Source organism: Grammomys surdaster, unplaced genomic scaffold (assembly GCF_004785775.1).
Source record: "Grammomys surdaster isolate TR1022 unplaced genomic scaffold, NIH_TR_1.0 124552, whole genome shotgun sequence".
NCBI classification, from domain to species: domain Eukaryota; kingdom Metazoa; phylum Chordata; class Mammalia; order Rodentia; family Muridae; genus Grammomys; species Grammomys surdaster.
Window position 1 is genome coordinate 71,042 of NW_021619534.1, and position 24,820 is coordinate 95,861.

General features: G+C 43.6%; 1 protein-coding gene and 1 non-coding gene across 4 annotated transcripts in view; both read left to right on the forward strand.

Moving 5' to 3' along the window:
- Positions 1-1,560: 1,560 nt before the first annotated feature.
- Positions 1,561-24,820, forward strand: part of Atg16l1 (autophagy related 16 like 1) — a 32,552-nt gene continuing 9,292 nt past the window's right edge. The window contains exons 1-12 of one of the 3 annotated variants that reach the window (XM_028784650.1): positions 1,773-1,888; positions 5,624-5,717; positions 10,278-10,383; positions 11,067-11,140; positions 11,861-12,112; positions 16,094-16,159; positions 18,470-18,556; positions 19,122-19,178; positions 19,391-19,438; positions 20,063-20,165; positions 23,164-23,269; positions 24,384-24,454. In XM_028784650.1, coding sequence (XP_028640483.1) covers positions 1,774-1,888; positions 5,624-5,717; positions 10,278-10,383; positions 11,067-11,140; positions 11,861-12,112; positions 16,094-16,159; positions 18,470-18,556; positions 19,122-19,178; positions 19,391-19,438; positions 20,063-20,165; positions 23,164-23,269; positions 24,384-24,454 — 1,179 coding nt within the window. In that variant the 5' untranslated portion in view covers position 1,773. Of the gene's footprint in view, positions 1,889-5,623; positions 5,718-10,277; positions 10,384-11,066; positions 11,141-11,860; positions 12,113-16,093; positions 16,160-18,469; positions 18,557-19,121; positions 19,179-19,390; positions 19,439-20,062; positions 20,166-23,163; positions 23,270-24,383; positions 24,455-24,820 lie in introns of all 3 variants that reach the window. The other 2 variants (XM_028784647.1, XM_028784649.1) reach the window with 2 other exon arrangements.
- On the forward strand, positions 21,239-21,508 carry LOC114636583. Its single transcript, XR_003713647.1, has one exon.

Sequence of the window (24,820 nt, forward strand, 5' to 3'; positions counted from 1 at the left end):
ATATATAGTCTCAGCTATTCCAGAGGGCAGATACAAGAATATTTGGTAGAATGTAACCTGTAGAGAGAATGCTAAAGAAGGGGGGTTTCTAGAAGACAGCTTAAACTCCTGCTCCTAACTTTCTACAGCTCGAGGAGCTACTGTGAAACTGTGGCCCAACGTTCATAGCAAAACTTAAACTTTCTTAAGAGAAATCCTTGAGATCATGTCTGGGAGCTTGGACAGTTGCCAAAAAGGAGCCAGACATGAAACAACTGTCTTAGGTTTTTGTTGTTGGTTGGTTTTTTGGTGACAGGTTCTGGCTATCACAGAACTCGCCATGCAGACCAAGCTTGCCTCAGATCACAAGAGACCCACTTGCCTCTGCCTCCTGAGTGAGCCATCAAGCCCAGCTTTTAGTTTGTTAATCAAGAAAAAGATGCACAGGCTCGCCTACAGGCCAGTCTTGTGGAGATATTTTCTTAGAGGAGGTTCCCTCTTCCTAGGCTGTGTCAGGTTAAAAGAAAACAAACAACAAACAGAACACAAAACTAGTACATGAAAGCTACCAGGCATCTCTCCTAGCAAATAAAAAACCAAGGCTCCAGGGCATTTTGTGTTCGTTCGTGTGTGTGTGTGTGTGTGTGTGTGTGTGTGTGTGTTTTCACAGTCTGCATTCCTCTACCCCCAACCTGTAGGCTTTTTTCTGGAAAACCAAAGTATCCTAAAAGATTGAACCAGTTTTCCTTGATTTGAGAGGGGAAAGGGACGGGTGGCCTTACTCCATGAATTATGCTATCCACTTCCTTTTCATTAAGAAAAAATTCTTTAAAATCTTCAACAGAGATATCTTTTGAAAAAATCCACTCCCCCCTCTCTTTAGCGTGTTTACTTTGCTAAACTTCTCTTTAAACTGTGTCTCTCAACTGACTCATATCCTTTAAGAGCATACTAACCAAAAGACCAGAAGTATGGTTTGAGTCGAGGAGTTTGAGAGCAGCCTTGTAGGCACACACACACACACACACACACACACACACACACACACACGCATGAACAAAAATTCACTTTGGGTAGGCCTTGGAGGGACACAGTTGTCTATGTAAAGACAGACTTGCCAAGCAGCTGAGAGAAATTACATTTCATAGTTTTTCACATTCCGGTTAAGTGTCATTACTATCCCCATTTTACAGGTTAGTCAACTGATGTTTAGGGAGGTTGTCACTCAGCAACAACCATTCACTATACACAGAGGAATGGCCCCCACTTCTGAGCTAAAATAAAGAAAAAGCAGGCTGACAAAAAAAAGAAACACACACTCACAAAATGTAAAAGTTGCAAAAGCTAAAATAAAGAAAAAGCAGGTCAGCAAAAAAAGAAAACGCACACGCACACACAATGTAAAAGTAGCAAGGAAACAGACATCAGCGGACAAAAACAGCCTCTTTCCTGTCTCCTCTGCGAAGCCAGGGTGCCTCCCAGCGGCTGCCTCTCATCACCGACACTTCCGGCTTTAAGATTGCGTCATTTGAGAGCGTCCCGCGACGTCTCCGGCCGCGAGCTTGCGCGCGGCCTACAACCTCCGGCAATGAGGCGGGTCTTCCGGCCTTCTCCAAAATAGTTTCCGGCAGGGACCGGAAAAATCCTCCCGGATAGCCTCAGGGGTGCCCTGTGAGAGGAGGTGAGGTTCCGGCGGCCGGCTTCTGTTCGCTCGCGGCTTGCAGCACGCTGCAGCCTGCAGCCCCCTGTGTCGGCGCGGATCGGCCGCCCTGAGGCGCCGGGGCAGCGTTCGGCATGTCGTCGGGCCTCCGCGCCGCAGACTTTCCCCGCTGGAAGCGTCACATCGCGGAGGAACTGAGGCGCCGGGACCGATTGCAGAGGCAGGCGTTCGAGGAGATCATTCTGCAGTGTGAGACGCACGCGCGGGCCCGGGGCGGGGAGTGGAACGCGGCGTGGCAGCGGGAACCCCAGGCAGAACCCCGGCTCCGCCCGCGCGCATGGCGGCCTCGGCGGGGACCTTATGCCCCGCATGCCCCAAACCCTTTCATTGATTTCCGTCCTTTGACTTAGACCTTGGGCGGGATCATGAAGGTTCCCCTTACAAGTTCTTTCCACAGGCTTCGTTTGTCGTTGTAAATCTCGACAACCCACTTGGCACCGATGCATTTAGGTAGTCAGGACCCAAAACCACCGTGTTTAAGGAATCAAGTTCAAGACTGAGATTGACTTTAAGCATTAACTTGACAGATGAACGTTCTCTTCGGAGTGCTGTGGAACTAGTCGTTTTTTTACTTCTCATATTTTTTTGTATACATTTGAGTTTTATGATTTGTTCCTTGTATTACAGCCTTTGCTATTATTGAAAGCCTTAGGTGAGAAAGAAGTGGTTTCTTCGCCGCTCTTTGCGATTTTAAGGATCGAAGGTATCTTTTGTATTCTTAAGGCAGGGTCTCACGAACATTTTTGTGCCTCGTCTTCCCAGTTTTGCCAGTCCGTTTGACATTTGAACGAAGAAGTTGTCTCTCTTCGATCCTGAGGTTCCATCTGTTTCCTGAGATAACCTGGGCAAAGTCGTCCTAAGTTTTTTCGGATAATGGGATTCGAAATAATAATACTGCTGTTGGCATTCTGATTGGGATAAATCTCTGCACATTAGGATAAATCTCTGTTCTCTGCACATTAGAATAATCATCATCTGGGGATTAAAAAAATACTTGAAAATTAAAAACACTTCAGACTAAGCCAGTGTAAATGGCAGAAGATAAATAACACCCCTTTTAATGCCTCTAAAGTGGTTCTGATTTGCACACAAGTTTGAGCAGTTTAAGTAATTGGCGTGTATTATTTCATCTTAAATTTTATGAAGCACCAAGGCCAACAACGATTAAGTTGCAGTATGGATTAATGGTGGGGCTGAGAATCGACTTTAGTTTTAAGACACTTGTGCATTTGCCCCTGTTGGATCTCCCGAGAAATGGGCCTTTCACTGCACTTAGCCTCTCTAAAAGGTGAGCAGAGAAGGGATGCTGTCTACGGTGTTTGCTCCCTTGGACTTGGGAGAGCAATGGCTGTTTCTGTAGCCCAGGAATCCGCTTACATGTTTCATAGGTCCCATTCTTGTTTCTCTTTAAAATGTAGTTAAAAGTCAGATTGGGCCAGAGACCTCACTAGGTCCTTACAGACCTTTTCACTTTTCTGGTTTGATGCATCTTTAAAATGGGAGTGAGGATATACCCTGCCTGCTTCATAAAAACAATAGAGTGTATAGAAGGGCATTAAACACCATCTGTAATAATCTTGGAGACAAATTGAGTCATTTTTGTTTTGTTTTGATTGTTTTTTAATTTTAAAACTGGATATCCTATTGGTAGGAGAGTGTCAAACCGTCTGAATAATCAGAGATGGGAAGTATTTAAAATAGTGAAGATTCTTTCCAAGTTCTGAGATGAATTTCAGGTGATCAGTTCCTTAAAGAATACTGTCTACTTGGAGCAAGGAAATCTGGGACCTCCAACAACAACCACAGAAGAAGTTTCTTGTGTTTATAGACTTTGGAGGGTGGGATTGCCTCACTTGCTAGGCTAGTGAAGGCACAAGATAGACTATAAAGCTGTAATTTAGGAAGCTAATCCTGTCCACCCTACTTTAGGTTGCTATATACTAGTATATGTCAGTTTAGGGAAGGTGCTGCATAGAATATAATGTCTGGCCGATCTTTAGTCAAGTAAGAGCTGTTTGAGGAGTCCTAAGAAGAGAACGCATGAGAGGCCAGTGGAGCAGGTTGGACAGACAACCTTTGCTTCCTTATATCTTTCTTCATAGGCCAGGGCATTGGTCATATCTTTTCTAGTTTGACTATGACCTAGTTCATTCTAGCCTTCTCAAGCTGGTCATTTCTGACCATCTCCCTTGTGTTCCTTGTGTAGTTCCTGTCTGAGCCTGAGGAGAAACACAAAAAAAGGCCTTGGGTAGGCATAGGCTCCCTTATTGAACCTTCTTTGTAGGAGAAAACCTTTATGAAGGAGCCCTCTTAAATGCCTGGTGTCCTTTCACCCTACCCACCCTTCTCACAGGGTCCCATCTGTGGTGAAACTGAATGACATGCTATTCAAAGAGCCACTTCCTCCTAAAGTTCATCAAATGTAGGAAAACATTTCCTGCACTTCCATTTTAAGGAGAAATGGCACTATCACCATGCCTGGCTTTGGTTGTATTTCAGATTTGTAACCACCTGCCTTCAAAGTTCTACAGGGTTCCCGTGGTCAGTTTCTTGTTCTGCTTAGTGATGTTGGAACTCAGAATGTGGTGCTCTATCTTTTGAAACTGAGTCTCTCTGTAACCCAGACAGGCCTCCAACTCCGGTTCTCTTTAGGCCTACAGCATGCTGAGATTTAGGGCGTTGCCCCTGACTTGGAGCTATCCTTTGACTCCCAGTTCTCCTTCGAGCATAAGAAGGGGTCTTGTACACTCAGTTTTTTTCTTTTGGCAGTCCTGTGCCCTGAGCCTAAAGCATGCTAGACTAGTGCTCTCCCAGGGACCCACACCTGCTCCACGTTCTCCCTGTAGTAATCTCATCAGATAACTAGGTAGAGCTCGCTAGTGGGAAAGAGAATCTTAAACCTCACTGCCTCTCTTCAGTTGTCTGTTTGCATGGCTCTACATGAATAAACTGTCTTGTTTCCTTACCAGTTCACATTTGGTTATAGGACTGTCTAGGCTGTGTTGTGGAGGGGTCGCCCCCATTTCTACTCCTTCAAAGCCCTCTCCATCAGACCTTATTAGACTGTACCGTTTGAATCTGATGACATCTTTCAAGCCCTGGCTGTTCTTTGGAGTTCCTGTACTGTTACCATCTCATATGGGCAGAAAGAACTGTTTTATTGCCAAAGTCTTTCCTATAGAGTTTAGACATAAACCTCCATCCAGTTTCCTGAGCAAGAAGCCTCATAGTGGTCTTTGACATCTTTCTAAATCAACATATTCATGTAACTGCCTGCTTTTATAGTCTCTTATTTCATCATTGCCAATAAAGAAGTCTAAATAGTTCATATTTACACCTTTAATCCAAGCACTCAAGAGGCAGAGGCAGGCGGATCTCTGAGTTTAAGGACAGCCTGGTGGTGTACAAAGCAAGTTACAGGACAGACTGGACTACACAAGGAAACTCTGTCTCAAAATAATAATAATGACTAAATATTTCATCCTTTTTCCTGTGTTGACTCCAATGTTTATTTCCAGTCCATTAGACTTTCTGCTTCTCCCAGTGCCCTGATCTAAAAGGTAGTTAAATTCATCAATAAAGTTTTGTAATACCTAGCATTTCATAATGCTGTGGTACATGGTATTTTGTTCCTACTCCAAAGGTGGAAAATAATGAAGTAGGAAGCGATTTTAGTTTTCTCTATAGGGATCCTTCTAGGTGTGTGTCCATGGGTTTATGTAGCTGGACTTTACAAGCTTAGGCAGAAGCATCTGAGCAATTAAGTTCCTAGATTGCTACAACATGTGAGGAAGCCTACCATAAACATAGTTTGACACCTGATAGTGATGACGTGCTCAGGACACCTTGTGCTTCTTTGGTCCCAAACTTTATAAGATATGTGCCTGATACAATAATAGCTTTTTTTTCTTCTTATATATACAGATACCAAGTTGCTGGAAAAGTCAGATCTTCATTCAGTATTGACCCAGAAACTACAAGCTGAAAAGCATGACATACCAAATAGGCATGAAATAAGGTATTCTGAAACAAATCTATGTTGTAGATTTTATTTGAAACTTGTCATATGTTCTCATTTTCTCTCCCTCTTCTCCCCCCCCCCATGTATATTTATTTATTTAGGCAGGGCTCCACACTATAGCCCAGGCTAGTCTTGGACTATGTAGTGATCCTTCTTCAGCTTCCCCGATGCTGGGATTATAGGTGCTCACTAGCTAAATAGTGCAGTATTATCAGGTTGAGAAAGTTCTTAAGCCCTGTTCACATGGTACCTATGTCAGTATAATCCACTGGGTTCTGCTTTTTGAATAATCAAAAACAAGGAGCTATGTCTGGTGCTGCACACCTGTAATTCCAGCACTTGGGAGACTGCGGTATGCAGCTCTCTAAGTCTGAAGCTAGAATGATCTACATAGCAGGATCCAGGCTAGCTAAGGCAACATAGTGTGACCCTGTCTTTAAAAGAAAAAAAAAAGTTGAATGATTAGGAGCAGTTGGGTTCCTGAGTAGTCTTCTAGAGCCTTGTTAAAACAGGATTAACTGACAAATAAACAGAGATTGCTTTTATTATAGTACTGGTCTGTTTGATCCTTTTAGCCTGGTGTTTTTCAGCTTTAGTTTGTGAAATCAAATTAGCAGGTTGCAACAGGCTTTTTTCTTTCAAGAGCTAGATTGGGAAAGTAGCAGTATGCATTAATGGAAAAGGTAAGTCCTGACAAATACCATGAGTGTTTGATTTCTTTCCTAAGCCTTAATGGAAAGCTGTGCTTCAGTGCAGGTGGGGTTCATGGTCTTTCAGTTCTCTCCTCATACTGTTGTGATGTTTGCATGGTGAGTGGCTTGTGTAGGAGCAGTGCCCATTCTTAATCACAAATCTATACTTTTTTTTTTTTTTTTTTTTTTTTTTTGCATGTTGACACCTAGTAGTTGTTAAGAACAACTTAAGGTTTTAAAAGCAAAACTGGAAGTGATGCATGTGCCCTGCCATTTGCTCCTGCCTAGGAATACGTCGTTCACATAGCTTTGTGTCCATCTGGCAAGGCCTTGTGGGAGGTGACAGGATCAGAACAATCCTAGGGAAGACATGGCTCTGCCCGGCTTATGTTCTGTCTTTTAGTCACAGTTCAGGAGATCCTGCCCGTGCGTCCTGCGGAGTCATGTTTAAGATATTATTTAACAGTGGTCTGCTTAATCTTCATTACAGGAAATGCAGCTTTACCTTCTTCTCTAAATTCAGTCAGTTAAAAGATTATATTTTTGTCTGGGTAAGGTCTTTGTGTTTTTTTTTGTTCGTTTTGTTTTGTTTTGTTTTGTTTTTGAGACAGGGTTTCTCTGTGTAGCTCTGGCTGTCCTGGAACTCACTCTGTAGACGAAGCTGGCCTCAGACTCCAAGATTTGCATGCCTCTGCCTCCCAAGTAGGACAGCACTCCTGGGCTGTCTAGTAAGCTCTTGGTGACTGCCCTAATTAGGTTTCTGTTTCTGTCATAGAGATTATAATCAAAAGCAACTAGTGGAAGAAATGGTTTATTTGGCTTATACATCCTAGTCACAGTCCATCATCCAGGGGAACCAACATAGGTACTCAGGCAGGACTAGACTGCTGGCAGCACCTACAGCAGAGGCCATGGAGGAACACTACTCCCTGTGGCTCACTCAGCTTGTTTTTTCATACACCCCAGGACCACCTGCCTAGGGTCGTCACCACTCATGGTGGGCTAGGCCTTAAAGCATTAATCAAAATGCTCAGGGGCCCTTTTTCAGTTGAGATTTCCTCTTCTCAAATGGCCCCAGCTTGTGTCAAGTGGATGAAAGCAGTCAGCACAGTGACTGTATTCCTGTATCATCAACAAATTGATTTGCTCAGGAGTGGGGTAATTGTCTGGATTTGGAGTGGTTTTAAGGGAGGTCTGTCTTTTTCCATAAACCTCCATAATGAGCCAGTCCTCCTGGCTGCCTTGTTTTCATTACTGCTGTCCTTTCCACAAGCTGTTTGGGGTTCCTCTTTCCCTAGATACTCTTTCCCTCCCATATCCACTCATGCTTTTGAGTCTTTCCCTCAGACTCCTGAGTCTGTCCAGTGGTTTACATTTATTTTGCCATCACCTTTCTTTTCATTCCTAAGCTATGACTAGTCTCTTTCACTTTAGACATTTGACTGTAGTATGGCTAGGCATTGGGGGATACAGAAGTGAGAGTTAATAAATCCACTAGGTGGGAACAGAAGCCATGCCAGAGTCCAGCACAAAGGGATGTTTGCTTGGAAATGTGTTAAGAGTGCTCACAGAAGGTATCAATCCCTTTGTTTCATTGTGAGTAGAAGGAAGTCACTGGTCCCAAAGCAGGGGCATAGCCTGCCCCTTCTCGCCTTATCCCTAGCAACTATGGGTGCTGATTCTGTCTGCAAGTCTCCACTGCCATCCACCATCCTAGGAAGTCCTCCCTGTCATTCTGTTCAACCCCTCCTAACCATGTGTAAGGAATGACTTGATTTTCTTACAGCTTTCATCTCATGAGACTTTGTTGAGTGCCAGCCCATAGGCTAGAATACATTCAATGCTTTGTACATTCCATACAAGGTAGTGTACTTTTTTGTCTGCTGGATTCTACTTCTTGGGCTACGATTAGGGAAGTATCCAGTTGCCTAAAAGAGTGAAATGAATATTTATGCTTAGATGTATGATAAAAATTCAAGTATAAGTAGGTGTTTGAGCTATGTGATAGATACTACCATGCTATTCTAAGACAGGGCTTCTCTCTCTCTGTTTAGCCCTGGCTGTCCTGGCACTCAGTGTGTAGAAAAGGCTGACTTTGAACTCACAGAGCACATCCTGCCTCTAATTGGAATTACAAGCATGTGTGGCCACGCCCACTTTATTATGCTGCCCTTTGCCATCACCTCTCATTTTGCACTGTATCCTAAATTCCAAGGAGCAGCCTCATCGGTGTGGGTGTTCTAATTACTGGCCAGCCTTCTCCCCTTTTTCTATCCCTTTTTCAGGTCAGAGATACTATAAATGAGTATCTAGCTCCTGCTAAGAACCTTCTCTTCAGTTGTAGTCAGCCAAAATTTTGCAGAACCTCTGAAATAAATGGAAAATAAAGAGGCAGATCCTGGGACTACTGGGTCCTTCAACTACTGGGAACAGATAGCACTTGTCAAAGTGTTTAGTGAGCACACTTGACCAGAGTTATTAGTGGTTGGTTTTTTTTTGTTTGTTTTCCCTTGAGCTTTGGGAAAGAGATCTTTGGGGCTGGCAGGCATTCATTCCTTGAGGAGAAATGGTTACTTCTGGATCTGTTTGGGTTTGAGTCCAGGTATTTCTCTGATCGGGGTTAGTGGCCCTGGAGGTCTGTTGTTGTGGGGTTTAAGTCTGGGTTTCCACATAGTTTGTTTTGCCAGCAGCTGTTAACTGATTAACTTTTATCTCTACTCATCCACCCTTCTATCTTTGTATTTTAGAGTTTTTCACTAGTTTTCATTATAGTCTTGTTTCTGAGGTAATATCTGACTAAGTTTCCAAAACAGAATCATTGTGTGATGTGCTGTACTCCTGTTCTATGCTGACCTTACCTGTGAGCTTTCAGTGTGGCTGGCCATGACAGAATCCTTCTGTCCTTGCCTAGACAGACATTTTCCTCCCTCGAGTCTTGCCATACAGTTAATGATTCCTGGTTTGCTGGTTGCTCAGGTCCCAAGCCATGAGTCATCATTGGTTCCTCTTGGTCTTTCATTCTCCGCATCCACACTTCAGAATGGGTCTAGACTGTCTCCAGTGGCAGCACTGTGGTGTGAGCTACCTTCTGTAGTCGGGTTACCCAATGTCCTGCTAATTGGTCTCACTGTTTCTGTTCCTGCCCTACACTCCCTCCCCATTCCAGACTGCTAAAACCCTTCATCAGTGAGTGAGTGCCTTGCTACAGTCCAGGGGAGTGGGAGGCTCAGCACAATGTTACTGTCTAAGTCTTGGTTCTCGTTCCCCTTCACTGACGCTGTGCCCCTCCCAGGTCTGTAGTGTTCAGCCCCCTTTACTCAGGACCTGTCGCTAGGTAGGGGTGAGTGCATGTCTTGCCATTCGTTTCTTTCTGGTCATCTTAGTGAAATCTAGACTTTTCTACCCTGTTCCCTTCCTTTCCTCGCTTCTGCTTTCTTTGTAACATGTAGCTTTGCACACTACTTGATTTTGCCCATCTGCTTTTTATTAATTGTCAGATGCCTGAGAACAGAGCTCTGTGCTCCCTTCTCCCTCTCTCGACAGAACCAACAGTACCTGGCACAGAGCTGGGACGCAGTACTTGTAATGAGTGGGTATGCGGGCTGTTCACCTGCACTTTATTCAGGAGCCCTGCCTTTGTTCCTGAGCTGACTGGCAGCTGTGCTTGTGTTTGCTTTACCATCACCAGTCTCCTGCTTTCTACCCATAATTGCCACTATTTCAGATACCAGAATGGTTTGGTAGATTGTGAAGAATTAAATTCTGAAGTTAGTGGTTTATTGCCTAGTCGGAAAAGTCTGGAATCTGATTCTTTATTCATTCTCCTTTTTTGCATGTTGTCTTTGTGTGGCTGATGGTGATTTAGTCCTGGACATGATGGTGCATGGAATGACAGTCAACTACAAGAAATGGCCCAGCTGAAGATGAAACACCAAGAAGAGCTGACTGAACTACACAAGAAGCGTGGGGAGGTGAAGCCCCTCTTTTCTCTGTAGAGCCTCTGAGAAGAAGCAGGAAAACAATCACTGACCTGAAACTTTGCAGTAATCTGGCCTAATTTGGCATTACAAACTCTCCATGAGGCAGGGGGTGGGGTGGGAGATGGGTCAGCAGGCAGCCCAGGACAGGGCATGACAGAGGAAACCGTCAAGCAACATGAGGCCTGTTAGCAGGTGGTGAGCCTAAACCAGACCACTGCTCTTAACAGCAGCATAAGAAAAATGGCAGGGAAGTCTTGAAAAGAAAAAATTTACCATGTGATCCCCTAAAAGTCTTTCTGCTACATTGACTTGTAAATGTGAACCCTCAGATATCAAGCATGAGGATGAGTATTGTACTCTAGGTTCTGGTCTTAGATTAGACAGCTCTAGATGAGAAAATGCCTTTACCATGTTCAGTTGCGTCAGCCACAGGTGGAAGCGTAGACGGTTTCCTCTGTACAGACCACAAAGCCAACCAAGATTCTCAGTAAGAGGCAGCAGACATAGCTTCAAAGGCCCTTCTGCCTGCTTTGCAACCGTATCCTTTTTCCTTTTTTTTAACTTTACCCAACCCACAGGCACTTCTTCTTTCTTAAAAATTAAGGAAATAGTAACCCACTATGTGGTTGAGATTCAAAAGTCTCTTCTTTACAAGGGTATTACTTCTCTCCCAGTTAGCTCAGTTGGTGATTGACCTGAATAACCAAATGCAGCAGAAGGACAAGGAGATACAGATGAATGAAGCAAAGTAAGTAGAGACCATGTCTCCTGGGGGTCTGGCTATTGGGTCACACATCTGCTGTGCTGTGGTAGTCAGAGTGGGGCTGGTGGCAGGTTGGAGTCACCCTGCTCTCAGCAAGAATTATATTCCAGTGCTTGCAACCTGGCACTCTTTCTAAGAAGACCAAGGACAATGCCCTTGGGCTCCTAGGTGCTGTACACCTACCTGAAGAAGTAATGATGGCTTTTGCAAGTAAATGCTGCAGAGGCATTCTCAGTTCTCCATGACCACTGTGTGCAGTCACCAGTATCTTCCACTAGAGGCAGGGCCACAGTGGTGAAGCACATACCTATTGGGTGGTAGAAGATACATTTGTAAGCAGAAACATTGTTAACTATCAAGAACTTTGGCAGACAAAAGAAACAGACTCATATTTAGTGTCTTAGAGCTGTGGAGAGATCCTTGCAAGGCCTTTTGCCACTTGGGAAATGCCTAGAGCTTCCCCTTCCCTCAGGTTCTGTTTTCCCAAAAGCTACTGTTGCTAGCCATTTGTGGTCAGTAGGCGCTTCATCCTGGGTGTTTGCTATTGAACTGTTCTGCATACCAAGGAGCTAAATGGGCCAGGTATGATGACCAATGTTCACACTGCTGCTTGCTCAAGCTCACCTAGGTGGTGCTTGGCCCGGTGCTCTGGCTGCAGTTACAGGGTTCTAATGAGGGAAAGCTCCTCTCAAACTGTACTTTCAGGATTGCAGAGTGTTTACAGACCATCTCTGACCTGGAGGCAAACTGCCTGGACCTGCGCACCAAACTACAGGACCTTGAGGTAGCCAACCAGACCCTGAAGGATGAGTATGATGCCTTGCAGATTACTTTTACTGCCCTAGAAGAGAAACTGAGGAAAACTACTGAGGAGAACCAGGAACTGGTCACCAGATGGATGGCTGAGAAGGCCCAAGAAGCTAATCGCCTCAATGCAGAGAATGAGAAGGACTCCAGGTGGGACATCTAGCTATAGTTAGTGGGCTCTGTGCTTAGTGGAGCAGGACCTGGTTCTTTGGAAAGAAAAACATGCCCGGCGGCTGTCAGGGTGGTAGTGCTGGTAGAGGAGTCATGAGCCAGAAACCACTAGCCAAAGTAGAAATGTGGGAATCAGAGAAACTGGCATTGGCAAGAGCATCTGCAACTGATCATAGAGATACACTGTTAGGACCACACTATTCTAGTGGCATGTATTTGGAGCATGTCCCCTACTACCTCCCAGTTTCATGAAGCTATTCAGACCTCGACAAAAAATTCGATTCTGCTGGTAAGAAGACTATAGCTTAATCTCAGGAATTTAAACGTGAGATTCCTAAATTCATTGTTAATGTTTTTTAATATGGCAAAGTCTGGGTAGGATTTATGCCAGGAATTAAAAGATGGGCCACCAGGGTGTCAGTTAATGCATTACATTGAAAAAGGAATTTTAAAACCATTCAGTTAATACTATTCCACTAAATCCTGATTAAAAACCTCATAAATCCAGAACAACAACAGCTTTTGAAAAGAACACCTGTCTGACCAGTATCCAACATTTGTTTTAATGGGGAAGCCTTTCACCCTACATGTTAGGAATTTGTATCCGTGTGACAGGACATGTAGGAGTTTAGAGCTCACACGTGTGCACACACAGGTGCTGACTATTTATCATGATCAAGGTTCACTGTTTACTTACACATACTTCTATTCAAACAGCAAGACCACACTTAAATACATCTATCTGAAAAAAGTCTCTGTAGTTCAGTCTGAAAGGATTTTTAATTGCTCTACAGTGGTGTTAGGGATAAGTTCTGAGGGCTAATGGTGAGTGCCTGCCCTGCCATGTTACATACTCACATTTGTGGAAAGATTACATCCTAGAGGTCAAGTTAGAAAGCAAACGAGTGCTGATTATTTTATGAAGGGTTCCTAGAACTTTCCAGGCAGAAAATCAAACGAAAAGTGATAGTAAAATCGTTAGATTCCTAGATCAGAGAACAGCACATTACGAAGTGCTCTTTTATTTCATCACTGTGTGAGTCCTTGGGTACACATATGCACACACACAAAGTAGGGAAGGTAAAGCATGTACCACAGTGCACATGTAGAAGTTGGAGAAGACTGAAATCAGTTCCCCCTTTATGTGGGTGTCAGGAAATCAAACGTGCACAGCAATCAACTTGATCCACTAGGCTCGAAGTGCTCTTTTAAAGTCTTCTCATGCAGTCATTGGCAGGTGGCAGGTGTGACAAACAGCAGTGGCTGTGACCTGCAAAGATGACAGAAAAGTGAGGAGGCAAGTGTGTTTCAAGTGCCAGACAGCTGCTTTAGACTACCCAGTAGATGGACTTCGTCCCAAGGAAATAGGAAGCCTCATTCACAAATGGTTAGTCAGGGTGGCACACGACTCACAGTGAAGAAAATTAGGTCCTCACGTTTACATTGTGACTTAAGCACACTTACCGTGGAATTTTATGAAGACATTACAATTTTACATTTTAGGGGGTTTTTGTTGGTTAGTTGGTTCAGTTTTTAAAAATACTTATAGTTACTTGAGTATTTTATTTGTATGTACTCTGTCTGCATGTATGCCTGCATACCAGAAATACTCTTAACTGCAGAGCCATCTCTCCGGCCCTGATATTTTATTTTTTAAGAGATGGTTTGCGTGGTTCTCAGTGTCCTGAAACTGGCTTTATAGGCCAGGCCACACTCTGACTTCCATGTGCTGAGATTAAAGGTGTAGACTACCTCACCCAGCCTCAATATTATGTATTTGAAGAGTAATTCATAGCTCAAATTGTTTTGAGATTACAAAATTAGAAATATGAAATATAAAGTGTTCTACTTTTATTTGAGGTTGATGAGATGCTGTTTTCTGTTGCTTGCTTGCTTGTTCTTGTTTTTGTCTTTTCTACCTTTCTGAAGTTTTCCTGTATAATTAAGGGCTGAACCTGTAGGCCTTTACACATGATGGGCAACTGCCACACTCTCAGCCCCTGAAACGAAAAATGAGCCATCCTTTGCATCGTTACTGTTGGCATTTGGACTTGCATTAAATGCTTTAGCTTATGCCTTAGCTTTCTTGGACAGAGTTAGGGTCATGAGGACCCCAAAGGATCTGGAAGTGGCATCATGTGACTGCAGGTATAGACCCTGAAAAGTGAGTTGATTAGAAGTGCTCTCTTGCTGTGCCCTTTCTGCGAGCCCAGCCTTGTCTTGGTGCTCTCTTTCTTGCTTCTAGTAGTGTTGGTTGGCTTGGGTTGAGTTGTTGCAGTCATACTAACTGGAGATAGTTGTTCCTGTTCTGTCTCCATGGTAGATCAGCACAGTAGTTGCTGTAAAAGACACATCCAGACTATCAGAGAAGCACTGAGGCACCTTGTGCCTCTCCCCTTCCTGCTTTTATTCTTACCATACAGAATAGAATCTAGGCTAGAGAAAGGAGAAGGCCTCAGATAGTCTGCCAGCAGCTTCCTTGTAGAATAGTGCTGCACCCCAATCCAGGTACCTCTCAGCTATAAGAGTGTTTTAATAAATTGTTATCTTGTAAAACTTAATTTTCATTCTTTACAGTGGTTAAAAATGTAAGATACCCCTTCAGACAACAGCCTTGTTCCTTTCCAAGATTCTAATAAGCCATTTAGAGGACTTTTCTACAATAGAGAATTTTCAGTGGGGCTTTGAAATTTTTCAAACAGTTCTTTGTTGTAGCTCAAAAGCAAAGCTGGGGGGCTAGCAAGACAACTTACCACTCAAAGACACTGCTGCCAAGAGTGACGCCTTGGGCTTGATCCCTGGGACACACATGGTGGGAAGAAAACAAACCCTTGTAAGTTCTCCTCTGTCCTCTACACATGAGCCCCCTTGTGCACACACAAGATGTAAAAACAAAGTCAGTATTAGAATTTTAGTGTGGGGATGAGGTCCTTCACAGAGTTGTAAAATTGCCAAGGAAGGGAATAGACCACCTTGGCTAAAAAGTAGGGAGACATGATTCTGAGACGGGTGGCAGTGGGTAAGATGCTGACCGTTTAGTGCTTTGTCCAAGCCACGACACTGCCTGGTCGTAGGTACAGTTGTGTATACTTCAGCTATCCAAGGATTTCAGAGTACCTTACTTAAGAACAATGATGCAGTTGTCCCCTGGTGTTAGTAGGCCTCACATCTTTGGACTTTTTGTAACTATTTAGATGGTATTTGCATTTCCTTAGGTAGCCTAAGTCACCTAGTGATAATGTCTTATAAGACTCGAATGTCTGCAGACTGTGATAGTCACTGAGTTTTTTCTTGTTTTGTTGGTGGGTTAATAAGATAGTTCACTACAAGAAGCTAAGTCATAGCCATAACTAGCCCTGGCATTGACTTGAAGCACCTTTTTGTCCTTGGTAGCCATGGGTCTCTGTAAGCCAGTTTTCTTTTGTGTGAGAGAGCGAGCACTTGCTTGTTCACAGGTTGCTTCCACAGGGGATCTAACTTTGGTCATTAGGCTTGGAGACACATACCTTTTAATTGGCCCTGGAGCCTTTTTATAGTGGGGAATCTCCTCAGTATTTAGGGTGGGTATTTGGGCATCTTTGGCCATACTAGTTGTTATTTGGAAAGGCTTAAACATTCCGTAGTGTGGAGAGGGCATGAGTACATGCAGGTGTACTGTGCTGTGACTCGCTCACTCATCCTGAAGTTAGGCTGGCACTGAACACAAGCCCCAGTGATCCTCCTCTCTGCACTCCCACAGGGGTTATAGGCATGCGTCATGCTGGGCCTTTTATGTAGATGCTGGGATCTGAACTCAGATCCTCATGCTTGTGGCAGTGAGCACTCTTACCCACTGGGCAATCTCTCCAGTCCTGAACTGACACGCCTTCAGAACTAAAAGTTTGTTGAGAGTGAAACATGTTGCTTTCATAAGCAGGCAAAATGTTACATTTTGCTTGTTCCTTTTACTTTTGCAAACAGGAGGCGTCAAGCACGGCTGCAGAAGGAGCTTGCAGAAGCAGCAAAGGAACCTCTACCTGTTGAACAGTAAGTATAGAGAAATTAATCAAAACTATGCTCTTAATGATTTTTTTTATGGTTTTATTTCTTTAAAAGCTAAAAAAAAAAAAGTTTTTTTTACTATGGGGAGGTATTAGGGATTGAAACTACAGCCGCAGCCCAAAGTGAAAATATTAAAGGCAGAAAATAAAAACATACTACAACCACTGAAAAGGTAGCATGCACATGACCACTTCAGTTAATTTTACTCTGGTGGTTTCTTGTTGCACTTAGAAATAATGTACTGAAAATGGTCTTTGGCCGTATTTCAAATCAGTTACTTGGGATGAAATTTTTAAAGTAATATGTGTTGACTTAGGACTTTCTGGATATATCACCAGATTACTTTCCAAGAAGTTTTTCTCATTGACAGCAGTCAGCTGTTATGACTATCTTGCTGCACACAGAGCTGCCTTACTGTTCCTGTAGACACTTGGATCGCTGGCTTTTCTCTCCTCAGATCTGTGGTCATGTCATCTGTGCTATGGTTTCAGTCTCCTACTCTCTTGGTCTGTCACCTTGATGGAAGTTTGTCCAGTTTTTAAACATAAGTGAGGTCAGTGACCTCTGCAAAAAGAAGTGAAATTGAGTTGGCTCTCCCTAGTCCACCTGCTAATGGAGATGACGAGCCTGGTACTGGAAGGTCTCCGTTAAGTGTTGGGTGTTTCAGTAACAGTCCTCTCTGCTCTGATTCATGGTGGGTTTTCCACTGGACTATGTTAGCTTTAGACTCACTGTCTATGACCCACTGTTACTTAAGTGTGTACTGGCTCCTGGGGTTGTGAGGCACTTAGCAGTTTAAAGCACTTGTTGCTCTTGCTGTGCACCTGGGCTCAGTTTCCAGGACCCACAGCTGCCTCACAGCCATCTCTGTGTCTCCAGCTACAGGATCCAGTGCCCTCTTCTGACCTCCTCAGATACCCAGCATCATTCATACATACATACATACATACATACATACATACATACATACATGCATACAGTCTAAACAGAAGTAAATAAACTAACACTTTTAAAAAATAGAATTTTTATTACTTTCTTTTAAGTTGAAAGGAGTGGTTTAAACGCCACCCACACACACACACCCAAACCTCCCTAGAAGAAACAAAAGTTCTTCTGCTAAACCTTTGATCTAGAAGGAGAGAACATGAATGTGTTTGTCTCCTGACCTCAGTGGAGAAAACTGGTCTTGGTGTATTTTTTTCAAACCCACAAAGTAAATAAATAAGTCACCTAAAAATAAGATTTGGTTACCTTCAAAAGAAAAACAACAAAAAAAGGTAGTGTCATGTCTCTGCCTCTTGTTTGCCAGAGTAACCAGGTGACTAGATGAGAAGGATCCAGCATCCTGCCCAGGATCCCACATGGAAAGCTTGTGCTGAAATGCAAATCTGCTAGAGAGGTTTTTCTAATCTGTGTACTCCTCAGGAATAGAACAGTGTAGGTCACAGACATGTACATTTTGGGCTGGAGGTGATGGGCTGGAGGTGATGACTTCACGGGACCTGGTGTTTTCTGGGATGTGGGCCTTGAGAATCCTGAGACTCGGTCAGAGCATCACTCAGCTCCTCTTGCCATCTTTCTCCTGTGACTCTCAAACTCTAGATCTAGGAAAGCCACCCAAGTAGGAAACCAGGCACAGCCTTGCTCCCCTTATTCGCTTCTATACCCCAGCCAAGAGTATGAGGCTGTTATGTGTAATCCTAGAGTCAATAAGGGAAAATAAATTTACTTAGCCTTGGTGTAACAGGTTCTTAAGTATATATGCTCATAATCCAGATAATCATTGAAAGGAAAAACAAATCTAGCTTTCAAATTCTTAAGACTCCAAACAGTAGATGGTGAACTCTTAATTTTTTTAAGCTATTTTTCCCATGAAGATTGCAACACAACAGATCATTAATATCAAAATAATTTCTTGCCTTCCCCACAATCAGGAAAGAATTGACCTACAAGAATGTGTAGAAAGAGGAATTCCAGAGGTACCTGGCATCTGCTGGGATAAACACCAAAAAGGAGCATGTTGAGACCAGATGATATCACAGGAAGTGTGCAGAGCCTCCAGCCATCAGAAGCACACACGTTTAGGTTTTGCTTTTGGAAAATTATTCTTGGTTGGCACTGTTAGTTTTGAATAGGTACAATGGTTTATGTTTCTCACATAATGGAGTTAACCTTTTCTTCTTCACCATCATTTTGCAATGATGTCTCTAGAGAGAGTCCATCACTAAATGTGGTACTGGCCTTTGCAGACCTCCTGTTTAGGACAATGACAGATTCTCTTTCATTTCTTTCCAGGGATGATGACATTGAAGTCATTGTGGATGAGACCTCTGATCACACAGAAGAGACTTCTCCCGTGCGAGCCATCAGCAGAGCAGCTACGTGAGTGGACTGGCAGGGTGGGGAAAAGGCGAGCGCCAGCATCATTGTGACTATTCATTTGTGGACATGACATGAGAACCCAGTCATATGTACCCAGAGTTCCCCAAGCCCCTTCCACTCTACAGAGAGGAGAGTGGGGGGGAGGCAGAGTACGGGTGGCCTGGCATTTCTAACACTAACAGGTACAACGGCCTTCTAAGAGATGGATGAACCATTAAACTTTATTACACATGGTGACCACATCCTAGGACACAAGGATAGATACTGTAGGGTTTTGTTAAAGTAGAGCTGCAAGAATGCATTGGATTTACCCAGAAGTCTTTAGTTGAGTTAGATTCCTTATCATTTGCAGAGAAATCAGGTTAATCCTGGGGAGCCTTTGTTTCTTTAAGGCTGGGTTTTCCTTCTCCCTCCTTACTATTTCCTGGTGGTTCAAATGCTGTGTTGAGTTTGTCTTGGCTGGGATTTGGGAAAGTTGTATTTCCAGATACTTATTTTTAGGGGCTGTATTGATTTGGGGGCAAAATGTTTCTAAGGTTTAAACCTATCCTCCCCTCCTCTTTAGTAAGCGACTCTCGCAGCCTGCTGGAGGCCTTCTGGATTCTATCACTAATATCTTTGGGTAGGTTAGAAGACCTTCACCTTTCCTTTTAAAAATGTGTAAATATACCTAAGCATATGTATGTGATGTATTATTTTTAATGTACACCAGAAGTTCAATGGTGCCAAGAACATGGATGCCTTAATTCAGCTTGTCATTTAGCTTCTTCCTCTTTTCTGCAACTTCCTTTCCTTTTATCTTGCTGCGAGCTGATCTATGGCCTTTCCCTTTAGTCTGTCCGAATCTCCCCTTTTGGGACATCATTCTTCTGATGCTGCCAGGTGAAAATATTACCCTCTCTCAGCCCAGCATGTGAGTGTGGGTTATTGATAATCGTGCTGATCACGCTATGCTGCCCGCAATCGTCGATGTCCACATGCTAACAAGGACGCTTTGCATGCTCCTAGGAATGAATGCTGGAGCCTTTGAGCTGGGCAGTCAGGTTGAGCTCCATGCAGTCCTCATGCTCTTGATGCTCTTCCTCTTAGCATGTGTTTGACTTTGCCTTGACCACAAGTGTAAAAGCTAAGGGTGGTTGTAAATCGGCATGGAAATCAGTGTAAAACAGTGTTTCAAAGTGCCAGAGTTCGCTTCTAAGCTAGCTAGTGTGTTATGGTGGGAAGGTTTTCCCACAGTTGACTGTCAGGGAAAGCAGCTTCGTTTGAGACTGCTTCAGTGCTGGGTTTTGGAGCCCATGACTTAGCAAACAAGAAGTAAGGTGTGTGCTCTTTCTTGTCATTCGAGTGAGATGGTATGAATCCTGAACTTTGGAGGGTTTAGAAAGACAACAGCTGTTAGCACAGGCACACTGCTTAAACAAGGTCATCGTTAAGGCCTTTCTGGCAGTCTGGTGGATACTGATCTATGCAGTTTTGTATAATGTCTACCTTTGTGTTATTCCTCAGGAGACGCTCTGTCTCTTCCATCCCAGTCCCCCAGGATATTGTGGACACTCATCCTGCTTCTGGTAAAGATGTGAGAGTCCCAACTACTGCCTCTTATGTCTTTGTAAGTATGCTTTGTACCCAGTCCCCTCTGAGCCTGTGATGGTAGCAGGATCTGGAACTAACTGGTCCTTTGAGAGCTACATCTAGGCTTTCCATTGCTGACTTATTTAGACCTGGTGGCTCTGTGACCTGTAAGGACTTAAGGTACATTGTGCTTAGTTTCAGCACAAAGAATTTGTTAGGGACATTCTTTGTAGTAGGCAGCTGGCTAAGAGGAGTGGGAATGTGAGCAGTGGGGCAAGAGGAAACTAGGGATGGAGAAGCAACTGTAATTTGTACAGTTGCTTTTACCAGCTAGCTGTAGTTTAAAGTGAAATTTCTGATGGGGACTTACGTCTTTCAGAGGCTCTAGAGAAATAGTTCAGGTTTAAAGTGGGAAGCTAGAGAGAAGACTCAGTGGTTAAGAGAACTAGCTGCTCTTCCAGAAGACCTGAGTTTGATTTTCAGCACTACATGGCAGCTTTACTACTGTCTGTAAGTTCAATTCCAGGGGATCCAATATACTCTTCTGGCCCCATGAGCACCAGACATACACAGGGTGCACAAACATTACATATACACATAAAATTTAAAAATAATGATGTCCACCAGAGCAGATGTTGGTTTCATAAATCAGACTGTATCTAGATGACTTCCAACCACTAAGAGCCTGTGATTGGAACCAGGACACAGTATTGGACAGGAAACATTATATGTCGTACCTGGGAATCTAAGTTGTGTTCTGACAGTAACAGTTAACCTTCGTTCCAGTTGGGTTTTAGAACAGAAATTGGTCTAGCCTGAGAAAATGGTCTACCTTGATCAAAGCCTTGAAAATAGTGGGGAAGCAGAGAGGCATCGTGATTTGAAGTGCCTGGAGTTGGTTAAGGCAGGTTTAGGGTATTGAGGAGGACATGCGGCTTAAGCCAGCTTTCAGTTAGTGCAATGGGGCCTGGGTGGTGGAACTTTCGATTCAAGGCATTGGAAGAGCTTCTTTGGTAGTTAGTCGTTGCAGTAAGCTGACTGAGGCTCAGGTGTTGGATGAGTCCTGCTTTTGGAGCCAGATAGGGCAGTGGCAGAGCCATTCCTTACAGAGGTCAGTGATGATTGGTAAAAGGTCTGATTGCACTGGACGTCACAGCCTCTTCCTTGCCCTCTGCTCCCAGCAGCCCATCTTTTCCTAGCACATTGAAGTTATGTGCGTGGGATAGTGAGGCAGCTGATAGTGTAGGATTCTGCCAGTGTGTGTTCCGAGAGTGAACGGTTCACAGCTGACTGCTATCCAACAGAACCCATGATACAGGAGTCTTGATGAGTGGCGGATGGGCGTGACCGTGCATGATCTCAAGTTTTCAATCTGAGACCTCAGTAACAGAATGTTCTTATAAAGGAAAGCTGCATGAGGTGAAGAAGTCAGGTCAGCTACCAGATTTCCAGCAGTTGGACATGAGCAGGAAAGTAGACAGTCACATCACCAAAGTGTTAATATGTCTCAGTCAGGGAGATGCTGCCTCCCTGGGCTTTGGTAGACTTGGAGCAAGACCTAGACATCAGCTTTGTAAGTAGTTCTATATCCACTTTTGTGTTGGGGGAGTATAGTGATACCATCTCTTTCTTCCCCTTCTCATGGAATGCTCTTACCTGGTCTCATTCTGAATGTGGGTGTTCATCCATACTAATCTTAGAGATTCCCCTGTGAAAGGGCTAGGCACAGTGACACATGTGTTTAATCCCAGCACTCAGGCAGCAGAGTCAAGAGAATGTGAGTTAAGGGTCAGCCTGACCCAAAAAGGAATTTCTGTATGAAGAACTTACAATTCTCCTAAAATAGCATTTTTATTGATCCTTTTTTTTTTCAAGCACAATGTGGGTCATAGAATTTTTTTCTGGTAAGTAAACAAAATAAAGCTACAGGAAGTTAAACACTTGTTGAACGTCACACTTGAAACATTCTAGCGCCATGTTTCCAGAATGAGTTACACAAGCTCACAGTAGTAGGACTGGCCAAGCAAAACTTTAGCTGAGGCTGCAAGGGTGGCTTAGTGGATAAGACTGCTTACTGCAGTCTATGAGGCCCTGTGTTCATATCCTTAGAATTCATCTAGAAAGCTAATAGACTTATAACCCCAGCACAGGGGCGTGGAGAACAGAAAATTACAGGGTCTTGCTGACTGCCAGCTGACTGATTCAAGTTCAGTGAGAAGTCTTGTCTCAGGGTACTAAGGTAGAGTGAGAAACCTACAAAACGCACACACATGCGCGCACCCGCGCTTTCCTTAGGGTGCTGTATGTTACCAGGTACATAGATACTAATGATCCGTAATATGGTAAGTCTAGTAAGTACTGACACAAAAGAGGCAATTGCAAGGCTAGAGAGGTGTCTCAGTAGTTAAGTGCTTTGCTACTCCTTCAAGAGGACCTGGATTTGGTTCCCAACTCTCACATCAGATAGCTCGTAACCATCTATCACTCCGCCTTCAGGCATTTCATACCTTCTTCTGGCCCACAGACACAAAGGCAAACTTCAGCCATATACATTAACTTTAAGAGCTTTTTTGTGGGGATGTATTATCGTGTTTCTTGTCTTGCCTTAAACTTTCGGCAGTCTGTTTACTTTCTGAGGGCTTGGGTTAGAGGGAAAAGTATGTCACCACACCTGGCCGATTTTGAATACATTTCACTTAAGTAAGTACAAACCAAACATGGTAGCAGACCCCTGTAACCCAAGTGCTTAGGAGACCAAGGTCAGAGGATTACCACTGTAGTTACGTTAGCCTGGGCTACACAGTAAGATAGTACTGTATTCAAATGATGAATTAATGCCACTGCAGTTGTGGAAGAATAAAAGGAAACTAGAATCTTAGGAGACTTTGGGTGCAGAGTCCACTCAGAGATCATCCATTGGATCGAGCTGTATTTAAGATTGAGTGTTGAGCAGAGGGTTAAGCATTTGGAGTGTATGTATGTCTTAGGCTCCTGGGTGATGATAATTCAGCTTGAAACAAGGTACTGTCTTGCAGGATGCACATGACGGAGAGGTCAATGCAGTGCAGTTCAGTCCAGGCTCCCGGTTACTGGCCACTGGAGGCATGGACCGCAGGGTTAAACTTTGGGAAGCATTTGGAGGTAAGAGCCTTGGTGTCCTTAGGAGGACGCTATGGTGACACCTGAGTGACTTTTTGCTTTCTTTTGAATTCATTTTATTTTGAATTACATTTTTATTTGTTTAATGGTTGAGTTGGGACTATTTGAGATCATGTGACTTAAAATTTAAATGCTCTTTGTTCTTTGGGACAGAGTCTCACAGTAAGTGCAGCCTAGCCTGGAACTCATGGTTCTACTGCTGTGTCTTCTCCAGGACTGGGGTCAAAAAATCCTGTGCTCTTAACACTGAAGCCTTCTCTAGGCTCTAGAGCAAAGAGAAAGACGAGGGTTACTGCTTTTGATGTTTGTTGAACCTTTTGATCTGAATATATTGATTGTTGGTGAAGCATTGTACCTGTCTGCTCTTTATTTGATTTGTAGGAAGGTGACTCAGTTAACCCCTTAGTCTGTTGAAGTCTGCGAGAATGTCATGCTGTGCTCAGAGACTTACGTTAGGACAGATGGAGTGACTAAAGTGGTTAGAGATAAAGCTCGGCTGTAAGGAAATAAATCTTGGCAGATGTTCTTTGTAAAGATTAATAGTTGTGGGTGTGGCTCAGCAGTAGGCACTTGCCTAGCTACTAACTAAATCACAACATAGTTTTGGGTTTTGGGTCAGTAAACTCCTCTGAGGTGGTGAGAAGGGAGAATGGGGGCTGGAAGAGAAGTACTATTGGTGAGGGGGACTGTACACAGAGAAGGACGTATTGACAGTTGGCTGTCTTGACTGATAGGATCATAGAGTCTAACAATTTTTCAGGCCATAATGAAGTGAACCTTACCAAAACATGAGTTAGGAAAAGTTGGAGGTTGTTTTCAAACTTTTCAGTTTCTATCATAGTGATAGAAACCCAAACATTGATGGAGCAGAGTACACCGAGAAGGAATGTAAAGTCCTTCAGTGTCCCAAGGACAACTTGGAACCATGCATGCAACATGCCTGAGTCTGCATTGTTTTAGGACTCGAATTGCAGCAGAATGCCCATGTTCTCTCTTGTGTGACTCTGTAGCGCTGTAGGAAAGCTCCTGTCAGTGTTATGCTTGGCTTGCACTGTTTCACTGCCCCTTTTACTGACTTTAAATTTGTTTCATGCAGATAAATGTGAATTCAAGGGTTCCCTGTCTGGCAGTAATGCAGGAATTACAAGCATTGAATTTGATAGTGCTGTAAGTACCTAATGTCATGAGTTTAGGGTATTGGTTTTTGATTATCTTTTGAGACAGGATCTCTATATGACCCTGGCAGTCCTAGAACCAGACTGGCCTGCCTCTGCATCCCAAGTGTGCTCTGTTATGCCTAGCTAATTGTAGAGACTTAAAAATAATAATAATAATTGAAGATAGCTGATTCTTGGAATTAAAAACAAAACAGTAACAACAACAGAAACACAAGTTCTCTGCACTTTGAATCCAGTTCCTAGGAGTCAGGGTGGTGTCTTCTCTTGATGAATTTCCCTTTAAAAGAGACAGACCAGACCAGCAAGGTGGCTCAGCAGGTACAGGCAGTAGCTGCAAGCCTGGCGACCTGTGTTA